The sequence below is a fragment of the Cebus imitator genome, unplaced genomic scaffold (assembly GCF_001604975.1).
Source record: "Cebus imitator isolate Cc_AM_T3 unplaced genomic scaffold, Cebus_imitator-1.0 Scaffold11, whole genome shotgun sequence".
Lineage (NCBI taxonomy): Eukaryota > Metazoa > Chordata > Mammalia > Primates > Cebidae > Cebus > Cebus imitator.
In genome coordinates this window covers 11,080,608-11,093,774 of record NW_016107326.1, presented here as the reverse complement: position 1 = coordinate 11,093,774, position 13,167 = coordinate 11,080,608, and the positions used below count along the sequence as shown (strand labels likewise).

The 13,167-nt window shown below is 36.3% G+C and overlaps 1 protein-coding gene across 1 annotated transcript in view; it reads right to left on the bottom strand.

Annotated features, from left to right (window-relative positions):
• ROS1 (ROS proto-oncogene 1, receptor tyrosine kinase) overlaps window positions 1-13,167 on the bottom strand; it is a 148,916-nt gene that overhangs the window by 89,093 nt on the left and 46,656 nt on the right. Inside the window, exons 13-18 of the mRNA XM_037727542.1 lie at window positions 12,217-12,713; window positions 10,643-10,855; window positions 9,745-9,855; window positions 8,534-8,712; window positions 6,233-6,424; window positions 2,047-2,147 (exon numbers count right to left, since the gene is read on the bottom strand). Of these exons, the coding sequence (XP_037583470.1) occupies window positions 2,047-2,147; window positions 6,233-6,424; window positions 8,534-8,712; window positions 9,745-9,855; window positions 10,643-10,855; window positions 12,217-12,713 (1,293 nt within the window). The remainder of the gene's footprint in view (window positions 1-2,046; window positions 2,148-6,232; window positions 6,425-8,533; window positions 8,713-9,744; window positions 9,856-10,642; window positions 10,856-12,216; window positions 12,714-13,167) is intronic.

Here is a 13,167-nt window from a genome sequence, read left to right as displayed (position 1 = left end):
TAGACATCTACACTAAAAACTATAAAACACTGTTGAGAGAAATTAAAGAAAACCCAAATAAATGAAAGAGAGACACCACTTTCACTGATTAGAAGATTCAATATTTTAAGATATTTATTCTCCCAAAACTGAAAAGAAATCAAAATTCCAGCAGGGTTTATTCTAGAAATTAGTGAGATGATTTTAAAATCTATTTGGAAAGACAAAAGATCAAGAATAGACAAAATAAAAATATTGGAAAAGAAAAGCAAAGTTAGAGGACTGAATCTTGCCTATCTTTAAGTTTTTCTATAAATTTCTCTAATAATCAGGACAATACAGTACTGGCAAAAAGAACAGACAAATATATCAAAGGAACAGAATAGAGAGTCAATTAATAGACCCAAACATACACAGTCAAATTATTTTCAATAAAGGTCCCAAAGTAATTAAATAAAGAAAGAGAAAATCTCTTCAGCAAATGGTGCTAGAACAACTGGATATCCCTATAGAAAGGAAAAAAAGAAATCTTTAACCCATGTCTCAGACCATACCCCAAAATAAATTTAAGATGAATCATAGATCTAATCATGAAAGCTAAAACAATAAAACTTCTAGAAAAAAATACAGTGTAAAATCTTTGCAACCTTGGGATAGGTTAAGATTTCTTACAGAAAACACAGAAAGGACAGAATATAGAAAACGCATAAATTGGACTTAATCAAAATGAAATTCTGCTCATCAAAGCATACCACCAAGAAAATAAGCAGATAAACTAAACACTGAGAGAAAATATTCATAACACATATTTTGACAAAGTGCTTATATACAGAACAACTCAATAACAAAAAGGCAACTCATTTAAAAAGGAGAAAAACACTTGAACAGGCACATCATAAAAGAGGATATATAAATGGCCAATAACAAATGAAAAAGTGATCAAAATTGATAGTCATCAGGGAAGTGCTAATTAAAATCACAATATTTACTGCTCCACACACCAAAGAATGGTGAATATAAAAACGATTGTCAAAGCCAACTGTTGGGGGGATATGGAAGAACCACAATTCTCATACATTTTTATGGAAATATAAAATGGCACAAACATTTCGAAAAATTGTTTGGCAATTACTTAAGAATATAAGCATCTATCTACCTTATCACCCAACAATTCTAATCCTAGGTATTTATCCAAGTATATATCCACAAAAAGCCTGTATACAAATATTCAGTTTTACACATGATAATCAAAATTAGGAAGCAATTAAAATGTCCATTAAGACATGCATAGAATGGATACACAGACAGTGGTGTCTTCACACAATGGAATACTACTCAGCAATAAAAAGGAAAAACTACCAACATAACGTGGATATATCACAAAAGATTTTATGCCAAGTAAAAGAAGTCAGACACAAAAAATGCATATTTCTGGATGGAGGCAGAGTGACTGGGAAAGGGCACAGGAATTTATTGTGATGATGGATACTTTCTATGTCTCAAAATGCATTTGTCTAAACTGATGTAATGGAACACTTAAGATCTGAACATTTCACATTATTTATATTACAACTAATTTTTAAAGCAAAAGTGTAAATTTTATTTTTAAAATATCTGACAAAGCTAATGTTGAAGATGTAGAGATACTGACAAGAGCAAGACAGGGGGATATGTTTGAGGATGTAGATCAAGGAGATAATTCATGTAGTCCCTTTCACCCTCTGGTTTTTATTTAAGACATCGCATGAAGAGTTCTGCCTTCATTCCATAACGTATGCTCTATTTTGTGAAGGAGCAGAAAAGCTTATCCATACACTTCCTGGGCTCTTCAGCAGCATTCTCCTGAGTATCTATTCTGTACTCTCTTCATACCTCATCACAGCACTTACCATATTCTGCTGTAACTAGCTGTTTACAAACCTCTTTCCCCTACAAGCCCGATGCCTGCAACACAGTGGATAACCAGAAATATTTACTGAAAGAATAAATGAATTTTCATGCATTATCATTTATGACTTAGGGACAAGTTTTCTTCTCAATCAGTTGCCTTTGAGGGACCCTACTTACCTCTGTCCCCGAAGAACAGCCGTGTACAGGTGAATATATTGACTGTCTTGAACCAGCCAATACAGGAGACCATCACTGAGATCTAAAGCTAGAGCAGTTACCTAAAGAGAAAGTAAGGTAAGAAAATAAACCAAATACATGTTTGAAGTGTAGCTTTGTGAACAGGTCACACTTAAGCTATAGATTTCTCATTAACGTCCTCTTTGAAATAATAAATTCAGTAATTTTTACTTTTTTCTGAATATAAAAGTTATATGATTATGCTTATTACTATGTTATTTGGATATAAACACTGGTGTCCTAAAATTCCACAAAAAGGCAATAAGTATATTATTCACTTTTATGTACTTAGCTCCAGTAATTATCAAAGTATGATTCTCAGATCTGCAGCAACAGCATCACCTGGAAACTTGGAACACATACAAATTATCAATCACACACCAGAGCTACTGAATCTGAAATGCTGAGCCTGTGTCAAGCTTGCCTAAAGATAGTGATAACTCTGGCCTTTTTAGCAACATAAGCCAATGAATTTTGTTATTGTTTAAACCTGTTATCAAACATAGCTGCATATTAGAATGATCTGTGGAGTTTTTAAAAAAACCTCTATTCCCAGGCTGCCCTCTATTAGATTATGATTGCTGGGGATGGAACCTGGCTCCAGTATGTTTTAAAACTTCACAGGTAATTCCAACATGCCACCAATGGTTTAAGCTATTTGAATTGTGTTTTCTATTAATTGCAACCCAAAACATTCTCATACACTTTAAAAAGATCATACACACAGAATGTTTATGTTAAAATTGAATAGTAATGTATATATAAAGTCCTATTTCCAGATGACATATGAGAACCACTTCTTACTACTCTTTGCTTTCTTGTTGCAATGTATATCTTAATTTTACATCCAGTTTTCTAGGTGAGGCCTGAGGAAAGGCTGCTTTTCCTATGGCATAGAATATATGAGATAGAAGTTACTATCCAAAGTTCCTGTTTTAACTTTCTTTGGCTTTACAAATATTGCTGAGATTGCCAGTAACCTGATCTCAGAGCAGTGGAATCTCCCTATAATATACCTAGAGGCTATGAAGTATCCCCAATAGAATTAAAGTTGATGACTACATCTTTGGCGAGATACAACAGCATTTAAACAAAAATGATGAGCCAGTGAAAAAATGTGAAAAGACTTCAATAAGGTATCTAAGAACCAAAAGTTCTTCCTGACAAGTTACTCTGCTACAAAGAAGCAGTTGTAAGGTACATGGCAGCAAAAACCCTTCAGTTGTCATATAAATCACAGCATTCTACCTTCAGGAAAATTCAACCAACTTATTCTCCAGAAGGTAAAACTCTATTCTGGCAATTTTCAGCCTTTTAGGAGTTGAATTACGTCCTTGCTCCATATTAAGAAAGATTTATTGATTTTTTTTCAATAAATCTTTTTTTAAAAAAAGGTTAATCTTGTTTGGTTATTTACAATGAGATGCACTAGAGTTTCTACATTACAAATTAAGTCTATTTTTATCTATTTTAAAAAGATTCTACAATTTTTTTTGCTGGAATACAACAAACTATTCAAATTCTAAGTAAAATTTAGGTGTTAGGTCATCATCCCATTTTTCTGCAAGTCAGCAGCTTCATATTTAAACAATCAGAGGGTGTTCCAAACCTTATGTACAAACCTCTATGATCTAAGCTAAAACCTTCAGGTTAAATTTTAACTCTATGGTAAAATGTACCATATGCTGTGATTTCAGCTCATCAAATGTGGCAAAATGTATCTTTTTACCTTAGAAGAATCTCTTACTTTGTTCATTCTTTTTTTATCACACAAATAATTGGGGCTTTCTATAAATGATTGGCTGACTGTATTTCATTATATCTGCTGATTGCAAAATATATTACTGCATTATAAATCTGTATATGATATAAGTGAACAAGAGACAAATGGAGAGCAATGCACTTTTTTGAAGTGCATTGCCTTCAAAACAGCCACTGGCACTAATGGAGTCAGATAGATTAAATATCAAACCATGGAACCACAACACAGATTTCCAAAAGCAACAATAGCACTTGACAATCTGGGAGAGGATATGGAGAGAAGTTTTGTTTTGGTTTGGTTTTTTCTTAATTTCCATTCTTTTGCTTTTAATATATGTATATTTTTAATTTCAGTAGCTTTTGGGGTACAGGTAGCTTTTGGTTACATGGATGAATGTACAGCAGTAAAGGTTGAGATTTTAGTGCACCAGTCATTGAATAGTGTAAAATGTGCCCAATGTAATGAAGCATTTTTTAATCCCTCACCCAACATCCACCCACCCTCCTTCTGTGTCTCCAAAGTCTACTATATCACACTGTTATGTTTTTGCATACTCATGTCTTAGCTCTCACTTGTAAGTCAGAACTTACAGTATTTGGTTTGCCATTCCTGAGTTACTCTACTTAGCATAATGGCTTCCAGCTCCACCCAAGTTGCTGCATTATTTCCTTCTTTTTTATGGCTGAGTGGTATTCCATGGTGTAATTATACCACATTTTCTTTATCCACTCATCAGTTGGTGGGCACTCAGGTTGGTTCCCTATGTTTGCAATTGCAAATTGTGCTGCCATAAACATATGTGTATAGGTGTCTTTTTGATATAATGACTTCCTTTCCTTTGGGGAGATACCCAGGAGTGGGATTGCTGGATCGAATGGAAGAAATACTGTTAGTTCTTTAAGAAATCTCTTCACTGTTTTCCATAGAAGTTGTATTAATTTATATTCCGATCTGCAGTGTATAAGCATTTGGAGTGGGGATTTAAAGAGGAGTAAGAAGGATGAATTTCCCCCAAACATGCTGAGAAATTGAATGACTCACTCATTTATAAGAAAGTCCCAAGGTCACTCCAGAGCTTTTTCCTGGTTGGCGAGAGTACTCAAACAACCATATCAGAACACTGGGAAGATGACTGACAAAGTCCCTGAGGTGGAGAAGAAGTTACTCTAGAGATAACATTATCAATATGTTTTTACAAAAATGAAAATGCTTTTACCTAACAATTATATTTGAGAAACAAAAATATGTTTTCTTGGTATTCAGATTCAAGTGACTCCAAGATAGAATTAAGGGACCTTTTTATTATTTTACAAGAATGATTAACCTATGGATATGGCACATAAATTTCTTTCTCTTTTAAATGTCTGTGTTATAATCCATGTAATGCAAATCATGTCTCTTTAAATATCCTGGGAAATTTATGGCCCACATGTTATTGGAATTGGAGATCAAGTGACTCAACCATTAGTTCATATATATACAAATATGCATATATTTTTTAAATTATCTGGTAATCTGTATTATGTATATTTTAACTCTGCAGAAAAAAATGACTTAAAATAAGAAAATCTTAAGGGATGTATTAGGTAGAAGTAGCGTGAATGATTTATTTATTCTTAATGCATTTCTGTAATTTTCAAGTTTTCTACAATAGAACTATGTCACTATTATAGTTGGAAAAAAAAACCTAGTGGGTAAACACTTTCAAGAAAATTAGGTATGCAGAAGCTGAAGAAGTAAAAGTAACATTTGCTTTAGAAACATTCCTATATCAGGCATATTTTGCAGGTTGAGTAATAATAATTACTGAGCATGTACATTGTACCTGGAACTATTCCCACTCCTTCTCATGAATTATTTCATATAGTCTTTATAACAATACTAAAAGTAGAATAATAGTTAATAGTTCCATTTTTCAGATAAGAAAAGAGACACAGAGAAGTCAAATAATTTGCCTAGGTTTTTAGAAACAGTTTTTAGAACAGTCAGTACCCAAAACTGATTGAAAATAGTAAAATGCCTAATCACCACCTGATTCGAAGCTCTAAAATATTCAACAGAAGTCCTTAAGACTATACAAACAGTAATAAATTAAAATGTTTTAAGTTGGGTTCACTCAAAATAAAGCAAACTGAAAAAATCTCCATAGTTTATTTGAATTTACATAATCAATTATGACCATCAAATAAGGCTTTTGTTTGTTTGTTTTTCAAATAAAAGAAATCTTCGTTATACCAAGATCTTACCAACACGGTATTTTTTTTAGAAGTCTGCTTTAACTATTCACAATAAGCAAGAGACAGTATTATCATAACTATAGAGTTATATAGTATTACTAAATGGTCAGATCTTTTCATTTGTCACCTTTTTCCCAGAGAACCAAGGCTGTGCCTGCAATATAAGGGAACTTTCCCCATTTAGTCTGGTGCTTTCCACTGAATAGAGTGTGGTCCAGTAGAGATATCCACCAACTGAATCCACAACCATGTCATTCACCAACAGCTTCACATGGGTCACAATGTCCGTGTGTCCTGTCAACATAGACTGCCTTTGTATCTAAAAAGCATAATTGTATGGTCAGTTAATGGCTTTCAAGTGATATTGTTATTTCTGAATAGTTTATTGCAATCATTAATAAATTGCTTGATTAATCCATTCATTCAACCACAAATAGTTATTGGCACTATATGCTGAGTAGTGTGCTAAGTCTTGGAAACACAGCAACAAGCAAATAGGCATGGCACCTGCCCTAATGGGGCTTATCTCTTTGCATGCCTCCAAAGAGAAGGGAAGTAAATTTATTTTGCATAAAAATGACTGCTATTCCTAATTATACATGCAGACAGTGTAAACACTGCTAGATAAGAATACATTTGATTAGACTCCCAAGAAAAGATGTATATGTCCTTATAAATGATGACAGCTCTCCTGCTCTTCTCTATCAGTGTAGTTCCCTAATATTTCATTATTGAGTACCAATAATGTGCCAGGCACTGTACTTTTTTTATCTTTAAAATATAAACTCCTGTAGTCCTCACATTAAACTTGGGAAGGATTTCTATTCCCTATTTTTTCACAGGTAAAGTGAGTTAAAGTTAAACAATTTGTCCTGGAGTTAAACACTTTTATCAGAGATTTTAAAAAATACTTAAAACTGGTTTTTATGTCCACGCTTACGTTTCCTTTTTCAAAAGTATTTTTAAACTAACCCATTTGAGGGAGCATTCTCTGACTAACCCCACTCAATTTCATTCTACTTGCACATCTTTGGCACTTATGAATTCAGATTATACCATACTGCTTTGTCTCTAAATACATTGCTTCATATGCTTCTTTATTTCATATGTGTATTTTATCTCCTCAGAAGAGCAGGGACAACTGATGGTGGCTGCACAACACTGGACACGATAAAAAATCTCTGAACTCTACACAATAAAGGACATGTTGGCTATTTATTTTATATACACCTACTTTGCCTTCTTTCAAGGCTTTCAACACATTGGTGGTAGACAAATGATTGCTGGACAAATAAATGAATGGACAGCAAGCACTTTCCTGATTAAAAATGATTTCAATACCATATTTCTTGATCTGTCAGGCCAATGTTCTTGGCGCTAACCATCAGCTTTCTCTACAAAGTATATTACTCCACAGGTGTGCTGGATGTCTTTATTTTGCCTGTAGGTCTAATCTCCACCATTCTCCACCCTACTCAGTGCTCCACAAGAGGCCGACATCTGTGGACTTCATCTGCTAGGCTGATGGGTTGTCGTCTGGCTTCTGGTGAGGTTCAGCCAATGGAAGCACTGGCAGATCAGAGGGCAGGAGGAAAAAGGGGTAGGGGTTCTTACTCCTTTAGCTGTCTCCTTGCCAAACCATGCATCTCAATAGTGGCTGGCTTCTGTGCCTAAAGTCACAGTTCATATCAGATACTCTCCTACAGTCACAGCCCTCACCAGGTTTCTCCACTTCTTTCCCTTGCTGCTTCAAATCTAGACTTATATCTTCACACACTTGCAAACCGTGAGGATGCTTCACCATCATTTGTTCATTTTCCCTAGCCTTTGAAAATGTCTCTTCATTTAGTTTCCTTGAATCATAACTTTGGAGCATGCCATGTTCCTGCCAAGACATCAACCCTCAGGTGAGCATGTTTATGTCTTTATTTTAAACTATTATTGGGGAAAAAAATAACTAGTTCAACAAATGGTGATAACAAATTTAATTTACACAAAAACACATTTTAAAAGGGATATGGGGCCAGGTGTCATGGCTCACGCCTGTAATCCCAGCATGGTGGGAGATGGAGGCAGGCAGATCACTTGAGGTCAGGAGTTCAAGACCAGTTTGGCCAACATGTTGAAACCCTGTCTCCACTGAAAATACAAAAACTAGCCAGGCATGGTGGCACATGCCTGCAATCCCAGTTACTTGGGAGGCAGAGGTTGCACTGAGCCGAGATCACGCCACTGCACTCCAGCCTGGGCAGTAGGGTAAAACTGTGTCTCAAAAAAAAATTTTTTTTTAAGTGAGTTTGTTAAAGATAAACATTAAATAGGTCATAACACAAGTGGTACACAAATATTTTTTTTAAATGAAATTGGTGTGCAAGTCGCTGAAGTAAGTATTGTTCTAGAGCATCCAGAATGCCATGCTTTAACTCACCACATTTGTCTTTCCAGCCCAGTAGAGAAAGTGGCCCAGCCACTCAAAAGCTAAAGCCCCTGCTCCTGCAATGCTGGGTAGGTGATAATTCTCTGAGATATCCGTCCCATTCAGCAGCCACACAAAAACATCACCTTTCGTGTCACTGTAGTAGAGGCTGTTGTTATACCAATCCATATCTCAAAACAAAGTGAATTATTAGCAGTTACTTTTCACACATACCAACAAAAACATACTGAGTCAATAAATCACATCTGCACCTCAACATAATTTTAAAGAACACACTGATATATATTCACTAGAACTTTAAGGATCTGTCAAGAATACTTCAGTAATGTTACCCCAAAATCTTAACCCCTGGAACTGGGCAGAACAACTGATACACATCAAGCATCTCCTATTTGCCAAACATTGTCCCAGGCACTTTGCAGATCTCACTTAATTCCCAAAATAAAGTTATGAAGTAGGAATTATCCCCATTTTTGAGATGGTAAACCTGAGACAAGCTGAGATCGTGTGTTCTGCCTGAGGACTCACACATATACTGAGACGAAGCCCAGAATCAGCCAACACCAAAGTGGCATTCTCTCCACTGATGCTACATTACCTATGACCGGCTCCTGTTAGTCAGAAATGCTGTTGTACTTTAAAGGGTCAAATAAATCAATAAACAGTCAGATAACTATGGAAGATGTCATCTTCAGGTGAGGTCACTATTATGCCACCCTAGAATGAAGTCTTTTCTTCCTTCTAATGCCTTCCAAGCAAATTACCCATTTATTACTTAATAATCCTCTTTGTCAATCAATTGTTCCTTACAACTTATTCAGAACTCTATACAGCAATTTCTGCTCCTGTCTTCTAGCAAACTCATAGTAAATTATCTTTAAGTATAACTGTCTCAGTGGAACAAGATAGGCTGTTAATGTGAGATGACATTGGTAGATTAATATGTGAGCATTATATCAAAGCCTTGCTGGTGGGCATAAAACTAGAAACAACCTCACATTTTGTGACTTAACAAATACCATTCCTATTTAAGAACTGACATTTTTCTAACAGAATCACTGGCAGTAGAGTTCAATCAATATTTTTTCCTTTCACTATTGACCTAATACCAAAATACCCTATTCTTTTGCTTTACTGAATGACGTAGGAAGTTTTAAGAGTAGAAATCTGTCATCCAAGTGAAGAGAGGACTTGGTGTTTACCTGATACGTTTCCTATATCAGAAGATAAGAACTCTCCTGGGCCAAAGCTATTTAATGGTTTACTCCAAAGCCCATCTTCTTTCACAGCCATGATAAATGGTGGCTCCGTAGCTGTTGGGTAAAAAAGAAATTAAAAGAAACATCATGGAAAGCAAACTCTTTAAAGATACCTTATATACTTATATCTACATCTCATATCTTAAGATTTTCTTTATAAAGTAAAAGAGCATCAACACTTTGAAAAGTTCTATACAAGGATATGAGTAATTGTATGAAAGGATCTGTGTAACAAGAATGATCCCATTAAACACACTTTCTGATTTTCACACAAATTTTTGAAACTTGAAGAAATACGCATGGTGCAATTGCCTCTATGACAGTGTCTTGATCATTGCAGAATTTTTTTTTTGAGGTGGCTTTGGCTACTGTTTGTCATGGTCTCATTCAGAGCACCCAGAAATAATTGTGATAACAATAGCAGCATAAACGGTATAGTCATCTTTCCATTCCTTTTCAGCCAAGAGGATGGAATTCAACATAATTCACAGCCCCTCAACTTCTCTCAGCAAGACCTTCAGTATTCAGGAACGCCACTGCTTAATAAACCATGAGAAAAAAGAAACCCATAAAGAATCAGTTACAGTGTTTCCTAAAAATATCTTGGAAAGTTTAAAGTGGCAGGTTAGAAACACTAATTAAATATCACACAATGCTTTATTTGCTTTCCTAATCTCAGAAAATAAATACGTACTCAACATGTGTTTACTCAAACACATACTTAAGAGGTCAATACACCCTCATTCTAATTCCTTTACATCCAAGGCAAGGAAATTTAAAGGACACTCAGCTATGCCACTTTTTGTGAGAGTCACTCCTTAAATCCAGAACATTTTCTCACCTGGCACCAGGGTAGTACCCACTGAAGGCTCTGACCAGGGGCCTGGCCCCTTTAGAGAACTCGCTCTCACGGAAACCTTGTATTTTGTAGCACTCTGCAGTTCAGGTACATTCAGCATGGTTCCACTTACATTCAAGGAAATATAAGTGACTTCAGGATGGTCTTGGGTGGATACTTTCACCTCATAGGTCCAGTTCTGCCAGGCAGAAGGGCCTAATTCAAAGAGTTCAACAATATCACTGGTCAGGATGACATGTGTAAGGGCAAACCAAGGATTCTCGATAAATTCACCTACAGCCTCATCTCAAATGGGAGAGCAATTGAGCAGTAGTATCTGCTACCCTGATAATAACCAGGGATAGTTTGTTGATGAGGCTGGGACAGTGTTCACTCCTTGTGCCACTCATTTTGCTGCATTGAAGAAGACAGCATTCCCAACAAATAGGACTGTCCTTCAGCCAAAGCTACATGCTTGCTGCATATAATTGTCAGAGGGGTTCTCTACAACAATAACAGATATAATCAGGCTCTTAATAAAAAATTCTTAATGATGAATCTCTAAGGTAATTACCACTGTTTGTATAGTACCTTCCTCCAAGAAGTGCAATCAAGAAAAAAAATCACCTATTCATTCTCAGCCATCTTTGAGATATGCAGCAAACGTACGTAATTAACTTTGTTCTAAAGCAAAAAAACAGCCAATGTTTGCTAAATACTTACTATTATCTAGGGGACCAGAGGTTGGCAAACTCCACTCACAGGCCAAACCTGGCCCACTGTTTCTGTAAATAAAGTTGTACCGGAACATAGCCACAGTTATTCATTTACATGTTATCTAAGGCTGTCTTCACTCAATAATGGCAGAGTTGAGTTGCTATGACAGGGACCATCTGATCCACAAAGTAAAGAAAAATATTTACTATCTGGCCTTTCCTTTACAGAAAAAGTTTGCTGACCTTTGTGCAAGATACTATTCTAAGGGATTTACTTATGTATTTTAATTTTACTGTGTGACAGTTCCATTAAAAGATATAATAAATATTCCCCTTTTCCAGTTGTGAAAACTGAGGCACAGAGTGTTTTACTTGCCCAGGGTCATTCTGTTAACAAATGGCAAGACAAGCATTTGAATCCATCCAGGCTGACTCCAGAGCCCACCTGCTTACCCACCACACACACTACCTCTCTCTAGAGATGGAGATTCGAGTCCAGAGAATTTTAGGGAATTGCTCAAATTCATGCAAGCTTTCAATGGCACAAAAAATCTCAATCCAAGCATTCTATCTCCCTGGCTATTTGTCCTGACTAGAATGTCAATGCCTGGTTCTTAGCAGACATTCAATTAATGTTCAAATTATTCTATTGGGATATACATGGAAAACATAGATACTCTCGCAATGTAAAACTAGTAAATGCAGAACAAATGTATAAACTTTTTTTAAGCCAAGTAGCTGCTTCTGGTTGATGACTGAATAACCACTAGGGCTCTCAAAATTGAATCATAACACCAAGCAGTTCAAGCCTTTCTCTTATTCCAGCAAGGCCAGTAACCACCCTGGGGACAGAGCACTCACTGGCTCCTATGGCAAGGGCAGGAGGCTTCCATTGAACAAGAGCCTGGTGAGAGCCAAACAGCACCGAAAGCTCCTGCGGGCGGCCTGGCAGAGGGTGTGGCTGGGAGGATGAGCCAAAGATGACCAAGTTACCAAACCCAAATTCTTCTATGTGGCTGAGGTCACATCCCACGATGAACTCATTAAAAGACAAAGCATCCTGTTGGAAAACGACCTTGCCATTTGTGACAAGGAAGTCATTGTTTTCACAAGCAAAGCTTTTCACATCAGCAATGGGGATGTGAGGTAGGATGATATGGGAAGCAGAGCCATCTAGAAATGTTGACATGAAGACCTGGGCAGTGTCATTGAAGTAAATGATTCGCTTGGACTGTGGCTTGATTGCAAAGTCCTTTAACGTGCAACTCTCCACAATACGCACAGCTTCTGCACACTGGCCAGATGGCACTGGAAGATCTACTCTATATATGCCATCTCTCAGAAGGTAAAAGACATACCTGACATAGGAACAAAAGAAACCTCATGAGATTCAATGCAAAGGTGGATGAGTAACCTCCTCAGCTAATTGCTTTATTCTGTTGCACAATCAGAACTATGTATCTCTGATGTTGCTAAGAATGGGATTGTCCAAGATGCAAAAATGTAATTACCTAAGATATACTCTATTCATTTGTTACAAGTTGGAACATTAAAAAATTTCAGCCTCACTTCTAATGTGTAGTCTCTTAATTATTATAAGTGACTTTTAAAAAATTTATTTATTTTACTTTAGATGCATACTATATCTGGCATTTCTCCCCATGTTATCCCTCCCCACCCTTCCCTTCCTCCCCACCCACCGCTGTCTCTCCCCTACCCCCCCCAAATGCCCCCAGTGTGTAATGCTCCTCTCCCTGAGTCCACGTGTTCTCGTTGTTCAACACCCACCTATGAGTGAGAACATAACGGTGT